General features: G+C 28.9%; 2 protein-coding genes across 2 annotated transcripts in view; one reads left to right on the top strand and one right to left on the bottom strand.

Annotated features, from left to right (window-relative positions):
• Window positions 1-3,205: 3,205 nt before the first annotated feature.
• LOC100208225 (kinesin-like protein KIF18A) overlaps window positions 3,206-15,845 on the bottom strand; it is a 46,267-nt gene continuing 33,627 nt past the window's right edge. The window contains exon 12 of the mRNA XM_065790575.1: window positions 3,206-4,026. Within this exon, the coding sequence (XP_065646647.1) occupies window positions 3,282-4,026 (745 nt within the window). The 3' untranslated portion in view covers window positions 3,206-3,281. The remainder of the gene's footprint in view (window positions 4,027-15,845) is intronic.
• LOC136076477 (uncharacterized) lies at window positions 5,227-7,526 on the top strand. Its single transcript, XM_065789843.1, has 2 exons — window positions 5,227-5,500; window positions 5,948-7,526. The coding sequence occupies exon 2, from the start codon at window positions 6,293-6,295 to the stop codon at window positions 7,343-7,345; it is 1,053 nt and encodes a 350-aa protein (XP_065645915.1). The 5' UTR covers window positions 5,227-5,500; window positions 5,948-6,292; the 3' UTR covers window positions 7,346-7,526.

Below are 15,845 nucleotides of genomic sequence, written 5' to 3'. Positions count from 1 at the left end.
CAAGTAAGTATTGTAAATTTCAAAAAAATTTATTAAAAAATTTGCGCTAGTAAATATCAAAAAGAATGTACAAGCAACAATTTTTTTGGTTTCATTTTATTTCTAAAATCCTTTTATAATAAGTTATAAAACATCAAAACAGCATCGCACTAACTAATTTTTCTTTTTTGTGATATTTCGGTCTAATTTGTATAGACCATCATCAGAAGTAAAATAACAATTTAAAAACCGTTACAAACTTTAAAAACCATAAAGAAGCCATTACAAAGACGACGTCAATAAAAATTGTCAAACATACAAATAAAACCCGACTCAAATATCAACCCTGCAATTATTACTGGAGTTTTTAAAGGTTTCATATCACAAGCCACCAAAATCTGCTCCGAAAAATACATTAACAACGAGATTCAGATTATAATAGATATGTTTGTTGAAAACGGTCATGAGAGATCAAATCTAGAAACAATTGCCGCGTATTGCCTTTCAACTAAAAGCAATCCTAACAACAAAGTTGCAAAAAAACTAGAAAATAATATTGTGATAATAAAGCTACCTTGGCTACCAACCAAAACTACGAAAGGCACTAAAAGCATATAATGTCAAAGTTATTTTTACAACACCACCTAATTTAAAAACAATTCTCTGTAACAACAAATCTAGTTTAATGCCAAAGAGCAACCCTGGGGTGTACAAGCTTACGTGTTCGTGTGGGGGAATTTATATTGGGGAAACAAAAAAGAAAATTTTGCAAAGAAGCATAGAACACGAAACTAACACCTCATAAATAAAATTTTGGACAAAATTTAAAAATTAATATTTTAAGAGATTCAAAATACTAATAAGTTTTATTATTTAATATTTCAACTGTTAATATGTTAGTATTCGTAGTTTAAAATAAATATTTCAAATACCATATTTAGCAATATTATGAAGTTTTTTTGAAAGATGTTTTATTTGAGTAAAGAAAATTTCTTTATTCATCTTTGAATAACAATATCTAAATCTGGCTTAAAGCTCTTCCAAATTCTCAGCTCTCCAATTATTCTCGTACACTAGCCGTTTTAAATCACCCCAAAAGTATTCAATTGGTCTTGCTTCTGGAACGTTAGCTGGGTTTATATCTTTGGGTACAACTTTAATTTTTTTCAATTTTAAAAAGTCGATGACCGACTTTGCGTAATGTGATCGAGCTAGATCAGGTCAGAAGATAAACTCACTGTCTTTTTTATAATATTCTAATACTAGAGGACGTAAAGTTTTTTATGAAAATAGAACATGTATGATAAATTGATAGGACAGTAATTTTTTATTTTTAAGTATTGGCAGGGTGTACTTTGACGACTTGCTTTCCTGCAACGAAATCAAAAGAATCTTCAACTACAATCCAATTTAAAATAATTTTCATAGCTAATTTCATAATTTTCATTTTCTAAGAAAAACTTTCCCTTTATTTTATTTACTAACTAGATTACTTTTATTTCATAATTTCTTTAAATTATTTTTGCAGATTGTTTAACTTTGGTGTTTTACGAAATTTTAAGTTTAAAAAATTGTTTTAGATTTTTAGTGTTTTAATAACTCAATTTTATTTTTTCTGAAAATATCAATTTGATATTATGTTATCAATGTGAGAGTATAATCTCAAGATATAATTAAAAAATGGTAGGATGAGGTACATAAACCAATGACCCATTCGCTTTGATTTCTTATAAATTAAATTTAAGTTTAGCGCAAAATGTCTGTATCGATAGAAACTTCTCGCAAAAACTTTTGATATTGATTGGCCTATTAAAATATCGTTAATTTCACATAGTTTCCAATTACAATGACTGTAAGTGTGAAAACACGCGCAAACTGGCAGTCGGGAGATTTTTGAACATAAATTAAAGCCGTGTATTTTTTTGCATTAGTCAATATCCTTCTACCAAGCATTCAGTATTCATGCTGATGTATTACACAGCCAGTTTTTCCAAGAATAACCTAAACAAAGATAAAAGAAATGAACAAAAATGGATATAAAAAAAACAAAAACATTTGAACTTATTTATCAACCAGTCTGAACTACAATACCAGTTAAGCCAAAATTATAAAAAGCAGATTTTTTTTGCCGTATAACTAAATTTACAACAAGATCACGCACATATAGCAAATAGCCGGAGATGAGGGCTTAAGTAATATCACCGAGCCCAAAGGTTATGATCACAAGAGATTATTATAGTAGAAAACGGAGGTCTCGCAAAAAATTTTGGTCCGTACACTCTTATGAATAAATAAAAGATTTAACTTTACAAAAAACTTTTAAGAATACATGCAACATAAGTTAACTACATATAAGCAGTAGACAAATAAATTTAAGCAGTAGACAAATACATTTAAGCAGTAGACAAATTAAAACCAAATAAAGAATCTATAACTTTTTAGAATTGTACACCACAAGAAATTGTTGAGATGATTTTGTTTTATGCCGTGCAACAACCGGAGAATTTTTTTTATAAACACAAGTGTGAAACCTATACTGATTTTATAAACGCTATTTTCTTATTTAATAAAACAAATACTCTTAAATTTTTTTTGTGGCATTTGTGTCTCAACTTTACCGTTTTGCCCAACTTATGACTCTCAGCACTTCGGATTTTCAAAAAGCTTTTTGCTATTGTTATAAAACAAATACCCGTGAATATAAAAGGTTTCATTTGATTGACCCTACATAAAACCTGGCGATCTCTTTGGCCCATAGTAAAGCGTCCGTCTGATATATGACACAACACACAACTGTTCAAAAGCGGAGCTCGAAGTGTTTTCTGACCAAAAGGTCGGTAAAACAAGTAAATTTCTGCTAAAACACATTTGTAAATAATATACGAGTCATTTTTAAGTAAAGAAAAATACTTTTACGATGTTTCTGAATCAAAATTACGATATCAAACTAAATAAAAATTAATAAAACTTGCAAAAAAAAAAAAAAAACATCAATAATTTAGTTTGCAAGAAAGTTTTGCTATTTTATAGTATTTTGATTTTTATTTGACCAAGTACCAATAATTTATCAGTTAAAAAAAAAATCTTTAAATTTAACTTCTAAAACATACACACCCGCTTAACTAAAAAAAAAAAAACCAGAAAAAATAAACACACCCACTTAACTTTTAATAATGTAAATTAAACTTAATATTTAATAAATAATATATAAAATATAAAGCACGCAATATCGTGTTAAATATATTAGACTGTTAATAAATATAACAAAAATCATAAAAGCCAAATAAAGATATAAATTTTTGCTAAAATCGAAAACCTTTCCTCTGTATTGTTGATATTACAAAAAGATTCCTTTGAGAATTTACTTTTTCTGCTCTTCTCGCAAGAGATTTATGTGATAAATTTTCTTTCGACAAACCTGTCCTCACAGGTAAACAAACTTTTTTGCCATGAAAAACCTTAGGTTTATAAGAGATGAAACCATTATACGCTGAAGTGGTGTTAAATGTTTTACCCGAAACTTGTTTCGGATCTATGTAAGATGCAATTCTGTTGTTGTTAAAAAATGAAGTTATATGGGGAGCGTACATGCTTGATGTCTTCTGCAATAAATTTTGACTTAGGTTTAAACATTGTTTTTTGTCAACTACACAAGTCGGGTTTTTTAACACATCGGTCTCTTCAATGTTTGTTATTTGATTTTTTCCAAGGCAATGGGAATAACAACCAGTTAACCAACTGTCGTTGAGATTATTTTCTTCACTCTTTTTTTCAAAAGCGCTGCTTTCATTTGTATCATAGTTTGAATGTTTAATTGTGACAGGGTTAGAATTTTGAACAATTTGTTTTAATACGCCAGCTCTCTTTAAAGGTGTTTTAAAAGGAGTTCCTGTTGTCGAACCAGCAAAATCTGCAAACTCATTTGCATCTTTACTGTTCAAAGCAGACTGGTCTTCCCACGAAATATTCGTTGCATCAGGTAAACCGTGCAATAAAATACTTGATGCTTCTTTTTTGTTTTGATTCGCCAATAAAAAATCCAGCATTCTAAAAGACAAACTTAGATTCTATATTCAAAAATAAGTCAATGCAGAAATATCTTTTTATTTGCATTTTTATCTTTATATATCCTTAGCTTTATCTCAAATGCTATCCTTATTTGATTGAAAATAATCCTTTTAGATATAAATAGATATAAATACATTACGTAAACAACACAGTGTAATAATTGATGAAACTATACGTGTTTCATGAATATTCGAAATTATTAAAAGATTTTTCAACAAATATTTGTTTTAGTTGTGGCAGAAATCTGTATATGCTTAAAACTGGAAAAAATTCAAGTATGGCTTGGAGAGACAAGATATCTAAGTAAGGCTTGTAGAGAGAAGATATCTAAGTATGGCTTGGAGAGAGAAGATATCTAAGTATGGCTTGAAGAGAAGAGATATTTAAGTATGGCTTGGAGAGAGAAGATATCTAAGGTGATGATAATATACATTAAACTATTTTAACTAAAGTTGTGGAACTATATTTGTAATACTAGATTTTTGAATTTTTATTTTCTTTCCTTTTTTTTTTTAAATTTAGGCCTACTTATTAGGGTGTTGACTTTTAATACTTTTCATGAAATTTTTAAAACACTATAGCAGTGGATGAGTATTTATGTATACTATTTGAATATATCTGTTATTAGATTTAATTTTTAAAAAAGTCACTCACCACAGCAATCATACATTAATGTTAAGCTATTTGAAAAGATAGTATGTTATATTGGGTGAGTATATTATATATATATATATATATATATATATATATATATATATATATATATATATATATATATATATATATATATATATATATATATATATATATATATATATATATATATATATATATATCAAATAAATCACAAAACAGAATAAATACACACTAAAACTCATCTCTGAAAACATTAACAAATAATAATAAATCATATAATATTTGTAATTTTTTATTATTTTTTATATTAAATTTATTACCCTACATGCAAGTCAAAGATAATTAAATTTTATTTTGAAAAGGTATATTTTTCAAATATTTGTCTATTTTAATTTAGACCAATTTCAAGTGACGTTTAAGCAAAATGTAAACAATAAGCGCGCAGATACTGGCAGGCAAAACAAAATTAAAATAGCGGTTTAACTATAGTCAACATTTACTTTTACTTGATAAACAAAACTATTTAAAATATAAAAATCAATTATCAATAAGTAAAAGATGAATATTTCAAACCCAATTGAAGTAAATCCAGAAAACTTTAATGAAAGTGTTTGGAAGAAAGACATTACAAAGTTGCCTGACATTACTCGGAGAGACGTTTTAATTTTTCTCATAGACACTCCTAGTGAGTTTACAAAAGAAAATACCAAAGCATATAAATCATTGGAGACATAAAACATATTTTTTGTGTGGCCATGTGCAGGATTGTTGGTATGCTCCCAGCATCAATGAAGAATATTGTTTTATAAAAACTAAGGTTATATTTTATTTTTTTATTTATTACTTTGTTTGAGACAACAAGTACAAGGTCCATAGTTGAAATAAACATAATCAGTTATTAATTCTGTCTGCATACACATGTCTGCAATAAATTTACTGCTTACACAGCTGCATTTTTATATACATATACATATATGTATATGTGGGTATATATATTATATGTTGGTTTTAAACTAATTTGTTTGCTCTTAATTTTAGTATATTAGTAGCAAAGTGATTTTTGTTCACTATCACTGTCAAATATCTTAGTTACGCTATATAGAAATTAAATAAACATTTCATTACATCCAACTTTTTTATAATTCAAAAAATAAATCTTAAGTTTTGAGAACTACATTTTAGAGTATAGCAAAGTTGACAAAAATTTGATTATATAGAAATAACTTTTCATATTTTACTGCAAATAGGTGTTATCTTTATTTAGGTTCTTCCAAGCCAGCGAGTCAGCATAAAAAGTTCCATGTATGATGTATGGGTTTGTCTTCACAAAGATGGGTGGGTTAAAAAAAGCAGCTGCACTTGTCCAGTGGGACTAGGTTCACCTTGCTCACACATTGCAGCTCTACTTTTTAAACTTGAGGCTGCTGTGCACCACCATTTAAATAGAGAAGATGCGTCAACAAGTCAGCTTTGTTCATGGAATGCCTCAAAGCGCAGTGTTAATGCAGCACCATTAAGTGCTATGAATTTTAGCAAAAAATAAAAAAAGAAGACAGTTACCCTCAATTAATGAGCTTGTATTAAAAAAAAAAGTATAAGAGCATCAACTATGTTTAAATTAAATGGGAGTTATTCATATATTGACCCATCATTTTGCATATCAGTCAGCGACTTTAACACCTTACGCCAATCCAATCCTAAATCTGTTATATTTACCAGCTTAGATAGTAATAGCCATCATAAATCAAGTGATACAGAGTCAGGTTCTGAAGATGAGATGAATTGTTTACCAGAACCTATAACTAGCTTGTTTGATCCTACTTGCAAAGATCTATCTCAGTTTGAGCTTTTAAAACACTATAAACAACTTTATGAAGACTTTAGTCAAACTTATTTTGAAAAACAATACGATCAACTTGCCAAAGTAACATATCAACAAAATCTATCATTAGCTTGGCAGGTTCATCTGGCAGGAAGAATTATAGTTTCAATATGTTTTAATGTATTTCACACAAATAAATTTGTTCTCAGTGAATCTCTTATCCAAGAAGTCATGCAATATAAAAAAGATTTTTATAGTAAATTTACACAATACGGTAAGAAAATGGAAAATTGTGCCAAAAATACATTTTATGAGGTCCAGTTAAAGAAGCACAGCAATTTTTCGTTTATTAACTCTGGTTTTTATGTTATGGCTGATACGCCTTTTTTGGGAGCTTCTCCTGATGGAATATTTACCTGTTCTTGTCATGGAAAGGGTGTTTTAGAGATTAAATGCCCATATAATTATAAAAATGGTTTTATTAACTGGCAAAGTGATGAAAAGTTTCTCCTTAATAGTAATGGTCTAAAATCAAATCACCCTTACTTTTTCCAGATGCAATTACAAATGTTCGTTTGCAAAGTTACCTTCGGTGAGTTTTTTATGTGGTCCCCAGTTGAGCAAAACAATTATTTACAGTGTACTGTACAGCGTGATAATGATTTTCTTAAAGTAGTTGTTGATGTTTTGGCTAAATATTTCTTCAATGTTATTTTACCAGAAATTGTCAGCAGAAAAAGAGACGAAGACTTTCAACATAGAAAACAGTGTTGTTTTTGCATGAAACCTGAATTTGGTCTCATGATTTCATGCAGTAATGCAAGTTGTTCCAAAAAATGATTTCATTACTCATGTGTATATGTTACAAAGGAACCAAGAGGTTCCTGGTTCTGTCCTCAATGCAGGAGTTAATTGCTATATTTCTTTATTAAAAGTACCATTTAGTGATAACTAATATTTTTGTTATGGTTATGTATTCATATTATATTTTTATTAGATATAGTAATATAACACAATAGAAGAATATCATATTTAAATAAAATAAGCTATTTATTACAAACTGTATGCACCTTTTGATTCTTAATTACCCACTGCAAAATGCCTAAGGCTTGTAACATATTTGCAAGGTAAACATACAACATTATTTGCTGTATGAATCATTAGTTGGGCTCTGTGATGTTAACACAACCCAAAGATTCCGTAGGCTTTTTTATAGATAAAATAAAACTACCCTTAGTTATATATAAATATAGTTTATGTGAATATTCTTAAACAAAATGTAAGGAGATTTATCAATAAATTGATAAAGACAGAAAGGTGTGGTTCATTAGGTTGTTTTTTTATCTAACTTAGATTTCATACAATTCTGCAAAACATTGTATCACTTTATAATGCCTTTGTTTAAATTTACAATGACCTATATTACAACCATTATATCATCTAGCAGATCAATTTGTCTGATCAGCACGGTGGTTTGTAAAATTCTAAATTGTTTGACTCTGCCAATAATGCGTTCAACATGTATTCTGACATTTGACAGTTGCCTTGAAGTTCCAACTTCTAAATTGTTGTTTTCCTTTTAAAAATGCTGGAATGTAAAGGTTTGCTCTTTTCTCTGCAAGCTCATCTTTAATGAGGAATCCCCTATCTGCTAAAATGCAATTTGTTAGCTCCTTGTCCGAAACTCAACCTCCCCAACCACCAGACAAAAAAGTAATTGCACCTGTTGGACTGATCCTGATTAAGTATTTTACTGTATTGTTGTGTTTATAATTTGACCATGATTGAGCACGAGTTGTTAGATTTAATGGTCTTTCAATAAAAATCTCATAGCAGTCAATTATGCATACACAGTTTCTAAACTTCTTCATAAAACACTCTGGCAGGTTACTTCTTATTACACATTTACTAGGCCATTTTATTAAGGGTTGTAAGCAAATGGCTAGTGCTGGTAACCAATTTCTCAAAATTATGAAAGAATCCATACAAATGTTGCCATATTTGGTAGCCCCGTAAAAAAATTTAAATGAGCATTGTTTTCTTTTATTTTTTCAATGCTGAAAATCAAATCCCTTTTTTTAAGTTCTACATTTTCTTGTCTTAAAAGATAAACTTCCATGTTCCTATCACGTAGTTCCATGACTAATTTTTGATTTTCCTCTTTTAATAACTCCTCCATGCTCAAATCACATTGGATAACAACACTTTTAAACAACACAGATTCTTCTGTGCTATTTCCAGAAAACTTCTCATTTTTAAAAAACATAGATTCTTCAATAGCAATATTTTGTGTGTAGCATTCTTCAGTTTCAACATATGCTGATTGTTCATTAAAAATATTATCTCCTGAAAATGTTTTTTGTTTCTTTTCTCGTGATTGGTATCTTTGATATCGCTGCAATCGTTTATGACCTGAACTATTGGGTTTGTACATAAAAACTGAAGGTACATAATCTGGATGATTAGGTTCATCAGATCGTTTACCTATAAATAATATAAAATGAACATTATTATGTTACAATGAAATACCTTTGAGAGAACACATGATTACAAAAAGTTGTATAATGCAAACTAAAGTTGAACTAGTAATCACTTTAAATACTGTTGACTGTATACCTCAAACATTTTTAACAATACTATTTGTGTTAAATTTACCACTGCACTCACACTTAGATATAAATATAAAAGATTATGTTGAATAAAAATGAACAAATCTGAGCTAAAAATGACCTGAAACAAAGTGTTTGCTGCATACACGAGCATTTTTTATCAGGCCAGTTTTCTCTATGAAGAGCATTCAGCCAAAGTTGTCGTCTGTTAAATTCTTTTGTGGAACGACCATTTGGAATGTGGTAAAAACTTAAAAACTTTTTAAAACTTCTTCTATTTGCACATCCTACTACACAGCAACTATCAGGCATTTTTTAAAATAACTTACAAACGTATCTAGAGCTGTAATTTTAGGTGAAAAATTAATAAAATGCAAGTTTTCTAAATGTTTACTGTAGAATGTTTATATTTTTTGCCTGCCAGTTTAGTGCGCATGTCCACGGGATTGAATATTTTGTAAACATTTGAAATTGGTCTATAACGTAATAATTTCAGCAACACTTTATTTTTTTAGAATATCATATAACAGATTATGAAAAATCTAATAACAGATTATGATAAATATTTAGGAAAACCAAAAAAATCAGTGAACACTTCTTTTACTCAACTGTTTGATATTACTGATTTGAAAGATATATCCAAGGCGATACAAAAATGATACTTTAAAGAGGTTTTCAATAAGCAATAGTTTCATATCATTTTCTGGCCAATTTAACAGATCCAAAATATAATGAAAATAATAAAGGTATCTGTAAAGTTGTAAAAAAAATTAAAAATTTGCATCTGATCAAATTAATATATATACAGATAAAAAATTTTCTACTAAAGTTATAAAAGTAGTAAAAAAGTTTACTGCTCTTATAACTTTACTTATTTAAAAAAACATTAACTGCTGCAATCCACTCGCAGCACCTATTAGATGACAACTAAAGTGATTTACTATCTTGATGCCTAATAATAGCAGGAAAGCTTTGGAATGACATCTTGTCACCATCACGGTCTCAAGTAGACTTGAGCAACTGCAGATAAAACAAGTACTTGGCATAGAGAATTTTTTTCAAAAGTTTGAATAAAATGGAACCAACTATTCGGTAAGGTTTAAAAATATAAACCAACTGAGGTTTTGGGAATCATTAAAGAGTTGCATTAATCATAAAAATTAAATTTTTAAAATACATAAACTTTCTTGTTTCAATAAAGATTAAAGTTAAATTTTTTTTCTCTCATTTTGTTGTTCAAAATACTCTTTTTAGATAGTGTCTTTAAACTGCAAGCTTTTCTTAATATCTTTAACTAATTTAATGACAATTAGGGATTCAGAGTGGGCGAAATAAGCTCTATTTTAAATGATCAACTAACTTTACCTCACTTATGCCTTTGGCAGAATTTTAATTTTCATAATAGCTATACTATCTTAAGACAGTAATTTTTAGAATGCTATCAAGAATAGAAAAATAAATTGAAGAATGTTTTAAGAATATTCAAATACTTTTAAATCGTTTACATTTTGTTTGTTTTAGTTTTTCTTAAAGCTTTATTTTTTTTTTAGCAGTTTTATTTTTATTATTTTATTTTTTTAGAATATCATATAAGCAATCAAAGAATTAAATAACAAAAACAAGAAAAATTGGACAAAGAATCTTGAAAAAAATAGATTTCACAATGTCACTAGAAAACGTCAGTATGGACAATTTAAAAAAATACCATCTAGAGCTACAATGATTATAAGAAATCAATTGTGTGTTAAGAAAAGTCAAAGTTAAATCGAATTAAAATAATTTGCTTAGAACTGAGAGAATTGTGGCAAAAATTTTCATTTCCTACTTTATCAATGCAATCTGCTCATCGTAAAGTAAAAAATCTAATAACAGATTATGATAAATATTTAGGAAAACCAAAAAAATCAGTGAACACTTCTTTTACTCAACTATTTGATATTACTGATTTGAAAGATTTGACAAGTGAAGACAAACATTTTTAGAATATGCAGATAGAAACATAAGGAAGAGCAGGCTATTGTTCTAATAAAGTAGTTGACCCAACAAAAATTCATCTATTAAAGAGAATCAGAAACATCGAAAACAAAAACTCATCTACAGAAGATACTGATATCAATACTGATTCTGATACTAAGGTTAATAAGACTAGTGGGGAATGTTTTGACGCACCAATACCCAATACTAACTCCAGAAAGAGGAGGTATTGCACAACTTCATCAGTTTTGAAATTATCAACAGCAGCAAAGTTATCATCAAGAAAAATTGCAGCGGTGTGCAATTTTTTAGTTAAAGATATTGGATTAGATATAGACACCTAATCATTTATCAATATATAAAGCAACTATGAGAGAAGCAAAAAACTTAAAAATTTCATATAAAAAAAATTTAAAAAATGAATACTGTTGCCTCCATTTTGATGGAAAATATTTTAACTATGATGAACACCAAGTAGTGGTTCTGAAAAATACTACAAAAGAAGTAAAATGAGCTGTTGTCTTAAAAGATGGTAAAGCACAATTTTTAATGGATTGGTTGAAATTATTGACTCTTTTAATTTATGGAATTGTATAAAAATGATTATAACAGCTACAACTGCTTTTGATACTGGTAAAAAAAAATGGTACAGTAACTAAACTACAAAAAAAAATTTAGCCACCTTGGATTTAATAATCCACAGTATGTTTCATGTCAAGTTTTGAAGTTGGTCATTGATTCTGTATGTCCTGAAAAGTCTACCTCACATGACTTACACAATTCTTTTATTAAATTCGTTCTTGAAAATTACAAAAATCTTGTCAAAACATTTGACAACAGTGGTCCTTCATTAAACTGCAAAATTTTAGGATGGAGAGATGATATGAAATTGCTTTATATCTTTTTTATAAAGAAAATGTATATTTTTCTAAAATTAATTTTCCTAATACATTACCATCTCTTCACTGTGCAAGAGCAATTAATACATTTTAAAGTTATTTTCTTGTTAACTAATTTAGAGAACAGCTTGAATTAGTTAGTAATTTTGTTAGTGGTAACTGGCACAAAACATGGTTTGAGAAAAATATTTTTAATGAAAATGATTTTAGTAAACTTGGAGAATATATCAAGAAAGTTGGTAATTGCCAGAAAGCTCTTCGTTGTTTGAAAACGCACTAAAGAACTATCAATTATTGCAAACATCCAGCGCAGTAATAAATGCGCTGAAAGAGCAATAAAAGTTGCTCACTACTTGCCTCGATGTATAAACTCTGAAAAACTTGATTTAAAATTTATTTTGTCTGATATTAAGATCTAAAAATAAGAAAATTAATTACAAACTACAAATACAAATACAATGTTGTTTTAATGGTTAGAAATATTGTTTTTTATTGGTGGGTGATCTTTTTGAAAAATTAATGTAAATGAATATGATTTTATGTTATTATACATAGTTGTTCATTAGAAAATAATATAGGACATATGTAATGTAAAAAAGTCAACACCCTACTACTTATATCTATTTGTTTTTTGGGATATAAATTAGCTTTTAAGAACATACATCATATGAGCTTAATTGCTAGTTAATTATGAACTTAAATGATATTAATAATATTTATATATTATAAAGTAATATTTTATAAAATAATATTTATATAAATTATATTTTCAAGATTGATTGAACAAAGAAGAATGGCAGGATAAATGTTGAAAATAAATCTTACACAGGAACCGAAACCAAAATTAAAAGGACTTTATGTTCAAGCTGTTTTTCTAGCATTAGAGCAGGGTTAACACACCAGTGTGTTAAATAAACTGCTGTTTCCAATCTTATAAGTTTGGCTTTTGATCTTGGTTGTCTTGATGCTGAATTGGTTGCAAATCGTCATGTGCAGAAATATTATTTATTATGAAGTTGGACAGCTTTTGTGCAACTTCGGCATGTTTTAAATTATAATTCAGTATTTGTGACACTTCAGAGGTATCAAAAAAAATAAAAAGTAAAAATTCTGTTAGTTAAAAAAAGTTAAAAATTCTGCTTTGTGAGCAGAATAGGAAAATGTTGCTTTGGAATTATTCCCCTAACACGACTTTTTTTTCTAAAATGCTTTGTCTGTGACTTTTAAGTGGTTTGAAAAAGGCACCATCTAATGGCTGCATCAGGTGAGTTGTATTTGGATATGGGGGGATAGTGGTAAAATAAATGTTGTTTTCTCTACACAGTGATACAACAGTAGATGTAAAATAAAAGGCAAGATTATCTGCAATTACAACTTTTTCTCCAGGAATGTTTTCTGCATGGGGAAGGAAAATATGACAAAACCACTATTCAAAGGTAAGAGAATCAAACCACCCAGTTTTTGTTACATCATATCTGGAACCTGCTGGTCCACCATTGCACCAATTTCCATAGAGGTTTTCTGCTTTATAGACCACAAAGGGAGGAAAAATGTCACCAGAAGCAGAAATACAAAACATAAGAGATATTGCTACTTTTGAATGTTCCATAACACGTTCGACTTGCTTTGTCCCTCTTAAAACTACAACTTAGCACCAGGATCGTTGGTCAAGTTGGTTTCATCAAAATTACAAATCTTTCCAGTGGCATGTTTTCTAGCTTCTCCATGGCATTTTCAAAAAATCCTGTTACGATTTCAGGAGAAACTGCTGCTCTGGAACGGCTGATGTTTGTAGCTAAACGTTGTATGAGATTGTTACGTAACATAAAACTGTTCATAAAGTCTTCACCAGACATGTTGTTGCCAAATTGGATTACAGTACAAACTTCTTTATTCAAATAACCTTGAATTATGAGCCAGATATCAAACTTTGTCAACTGATAGGACCACTTCGTCAATTCAACCAACGTCTTGACAATAATTTTATCTTCAGTAGCATTCAGAGCAGTAGGATGTCCAACTGTTTTATTATGTCGACCATGCAACTTGTCTTGAAGAGTTATATGCGGCACTGAATGTTTCTAGCTGGCAAATGCAACTGACAGTCCATTACCAATATCTCGAAGAGCATTCTCAACCTTACTTGGATCATAACGCTGGTAATTCCATCCTCCAATTACTTTCTTATTTTTCTTAGGCATTTTGTAGATATTTTGATATAAACTGGAAAAAACAATTTTACACCAACGTTTATGCCGTTTATAAATACCTAAAATGATCTATTATGTGCACAGAACAATCTACTACAGTCATTCAATCAATTTGTGAGGTTATTAAAAATTAATTTTGTTTCTTTTTAGCTATTATCTATTACGTGCACAGAATAATCTATTACTGTCATTCAATCAATTTGCGATTGAAGCTATCAGTTTACTTGACTGTTGAACTTCGAAACACTGAATTCAAAAAGTATTTTAATTTAACAGCAGCTGACGAAGTTGTACTGCTTGACAAAGTTGCCCCGAATTACGATATTAAAACAATTATAAAAATAATTAAACAAGATAATAAATAATTAAAAAAGGTTATAACAATAAATAACTAAACAAGGTTATAACAATAAATAATTAAACAAGGTTATAACAATAAATAAAACAAGCAAAAAAGTTAATATTTAAAAAAAAATTGGAACTATAATTAAAAGAAAACAATCTTCAGAGTTGAAAAATAAAATGTTTTTTTGAAAAAAAAAATGAAAAAAAAATTTACTCTCAACAAGGCTGTAAGCAACCACAATTAAGTTTAGAGTTACTGGAAAACAAAGAATGTTAAAGAGTTAAAGAGCAAGGAAACGGATGACAGAAGACTTGAAAAGTTGAAGGTTGTATGAGTCAAGAAAACATAAAGATGGAAGAGAGTAAAACTAAATGAATAAAAGTTTTTAGAGCATGAAGGGACATATACTGTAAAAAGATACAACTTTGCTGAATGGGAAGTCAAAGAAGAATGAGTTTTGGTTGATGGAACTAGAGATGATAGCTCATTTGAGCAGCGACCATGATAGTATTTGTAGAAAAAAGAAAGAAATGCAACCTTGCAACAATGGGACAGTGGCTTAAGCTTGGCAGAGAGAGCAAGTTCAACTATTATAGACGCAGGCCCCAGACCTTGTCTAAAAGAGAAAGAACATCATTAGAAGAAGCAGTCCAAATATGACAACAGTACTCCATACAGAGACAACTTAAAGAATTGTAGAGGTAGAAAATGGAGCAAGTAAATGGTGAGCGCAATAAAGAAAAGCAACCTTAGCAGATGTTAACTTTGCAATAGATTGTATATATGGTTTCCATGAGAGGTCAGTAGTGAATGACAATCCAAGAAGACATAAGGTAGAAGACTCAGTGAGAGGTTTCCCATTCATCAATATAGGAATGTTAACAACATTGTGATTTGCAGTAAATAACTAAGTTTTGTTGGATTGAAAATTCACAAGTCACTGCAAGCTCCAAGCTGTTACAGAAGAGAGTTAAGATTTAAGATCAGTTCTAAGCTATCAAAAAAAGAAGACTTTTTGTCAAGAGAGAAGTATAAAGTTGAGTTGTCAGCAAATAGTGCAAAACTAAATGTAAGATTGTCAGGAAGATCATTAATGTAGATATGAAAAAATACCAAATAGAATAGAACCTTGTGGTACCTCTGAAGTTACTAGAAAAGAAGAAGAGTGTTTTAAGGATGACTTTAATACCACAGAAAGAAATTATTTAATAATCTCAAAAACTTTTCCAGAAACCATATGATGAAAGTTTATGGAGAATACTAGCATGCAAAACTTTATTGAAAACTCTTGATATATCAAGA

The sequence above is a fragment of the Hydra vulgaris genome, chromosome 02 (assembly GCF_038396675.1).
Source record: "Hydra vulgaris chromosome 02, alternate assembly HydraT2T_AEP".
Lineage (NCBI taxonomy): Eukaryota > Metazoa > Cnidaria > Hydrozoa > Anthoathecata > Hydridae > Hydra > Hydra vulgaris.
This window is presented reverse-complemented; position numbering and strand designations above follow the sequence as displayed.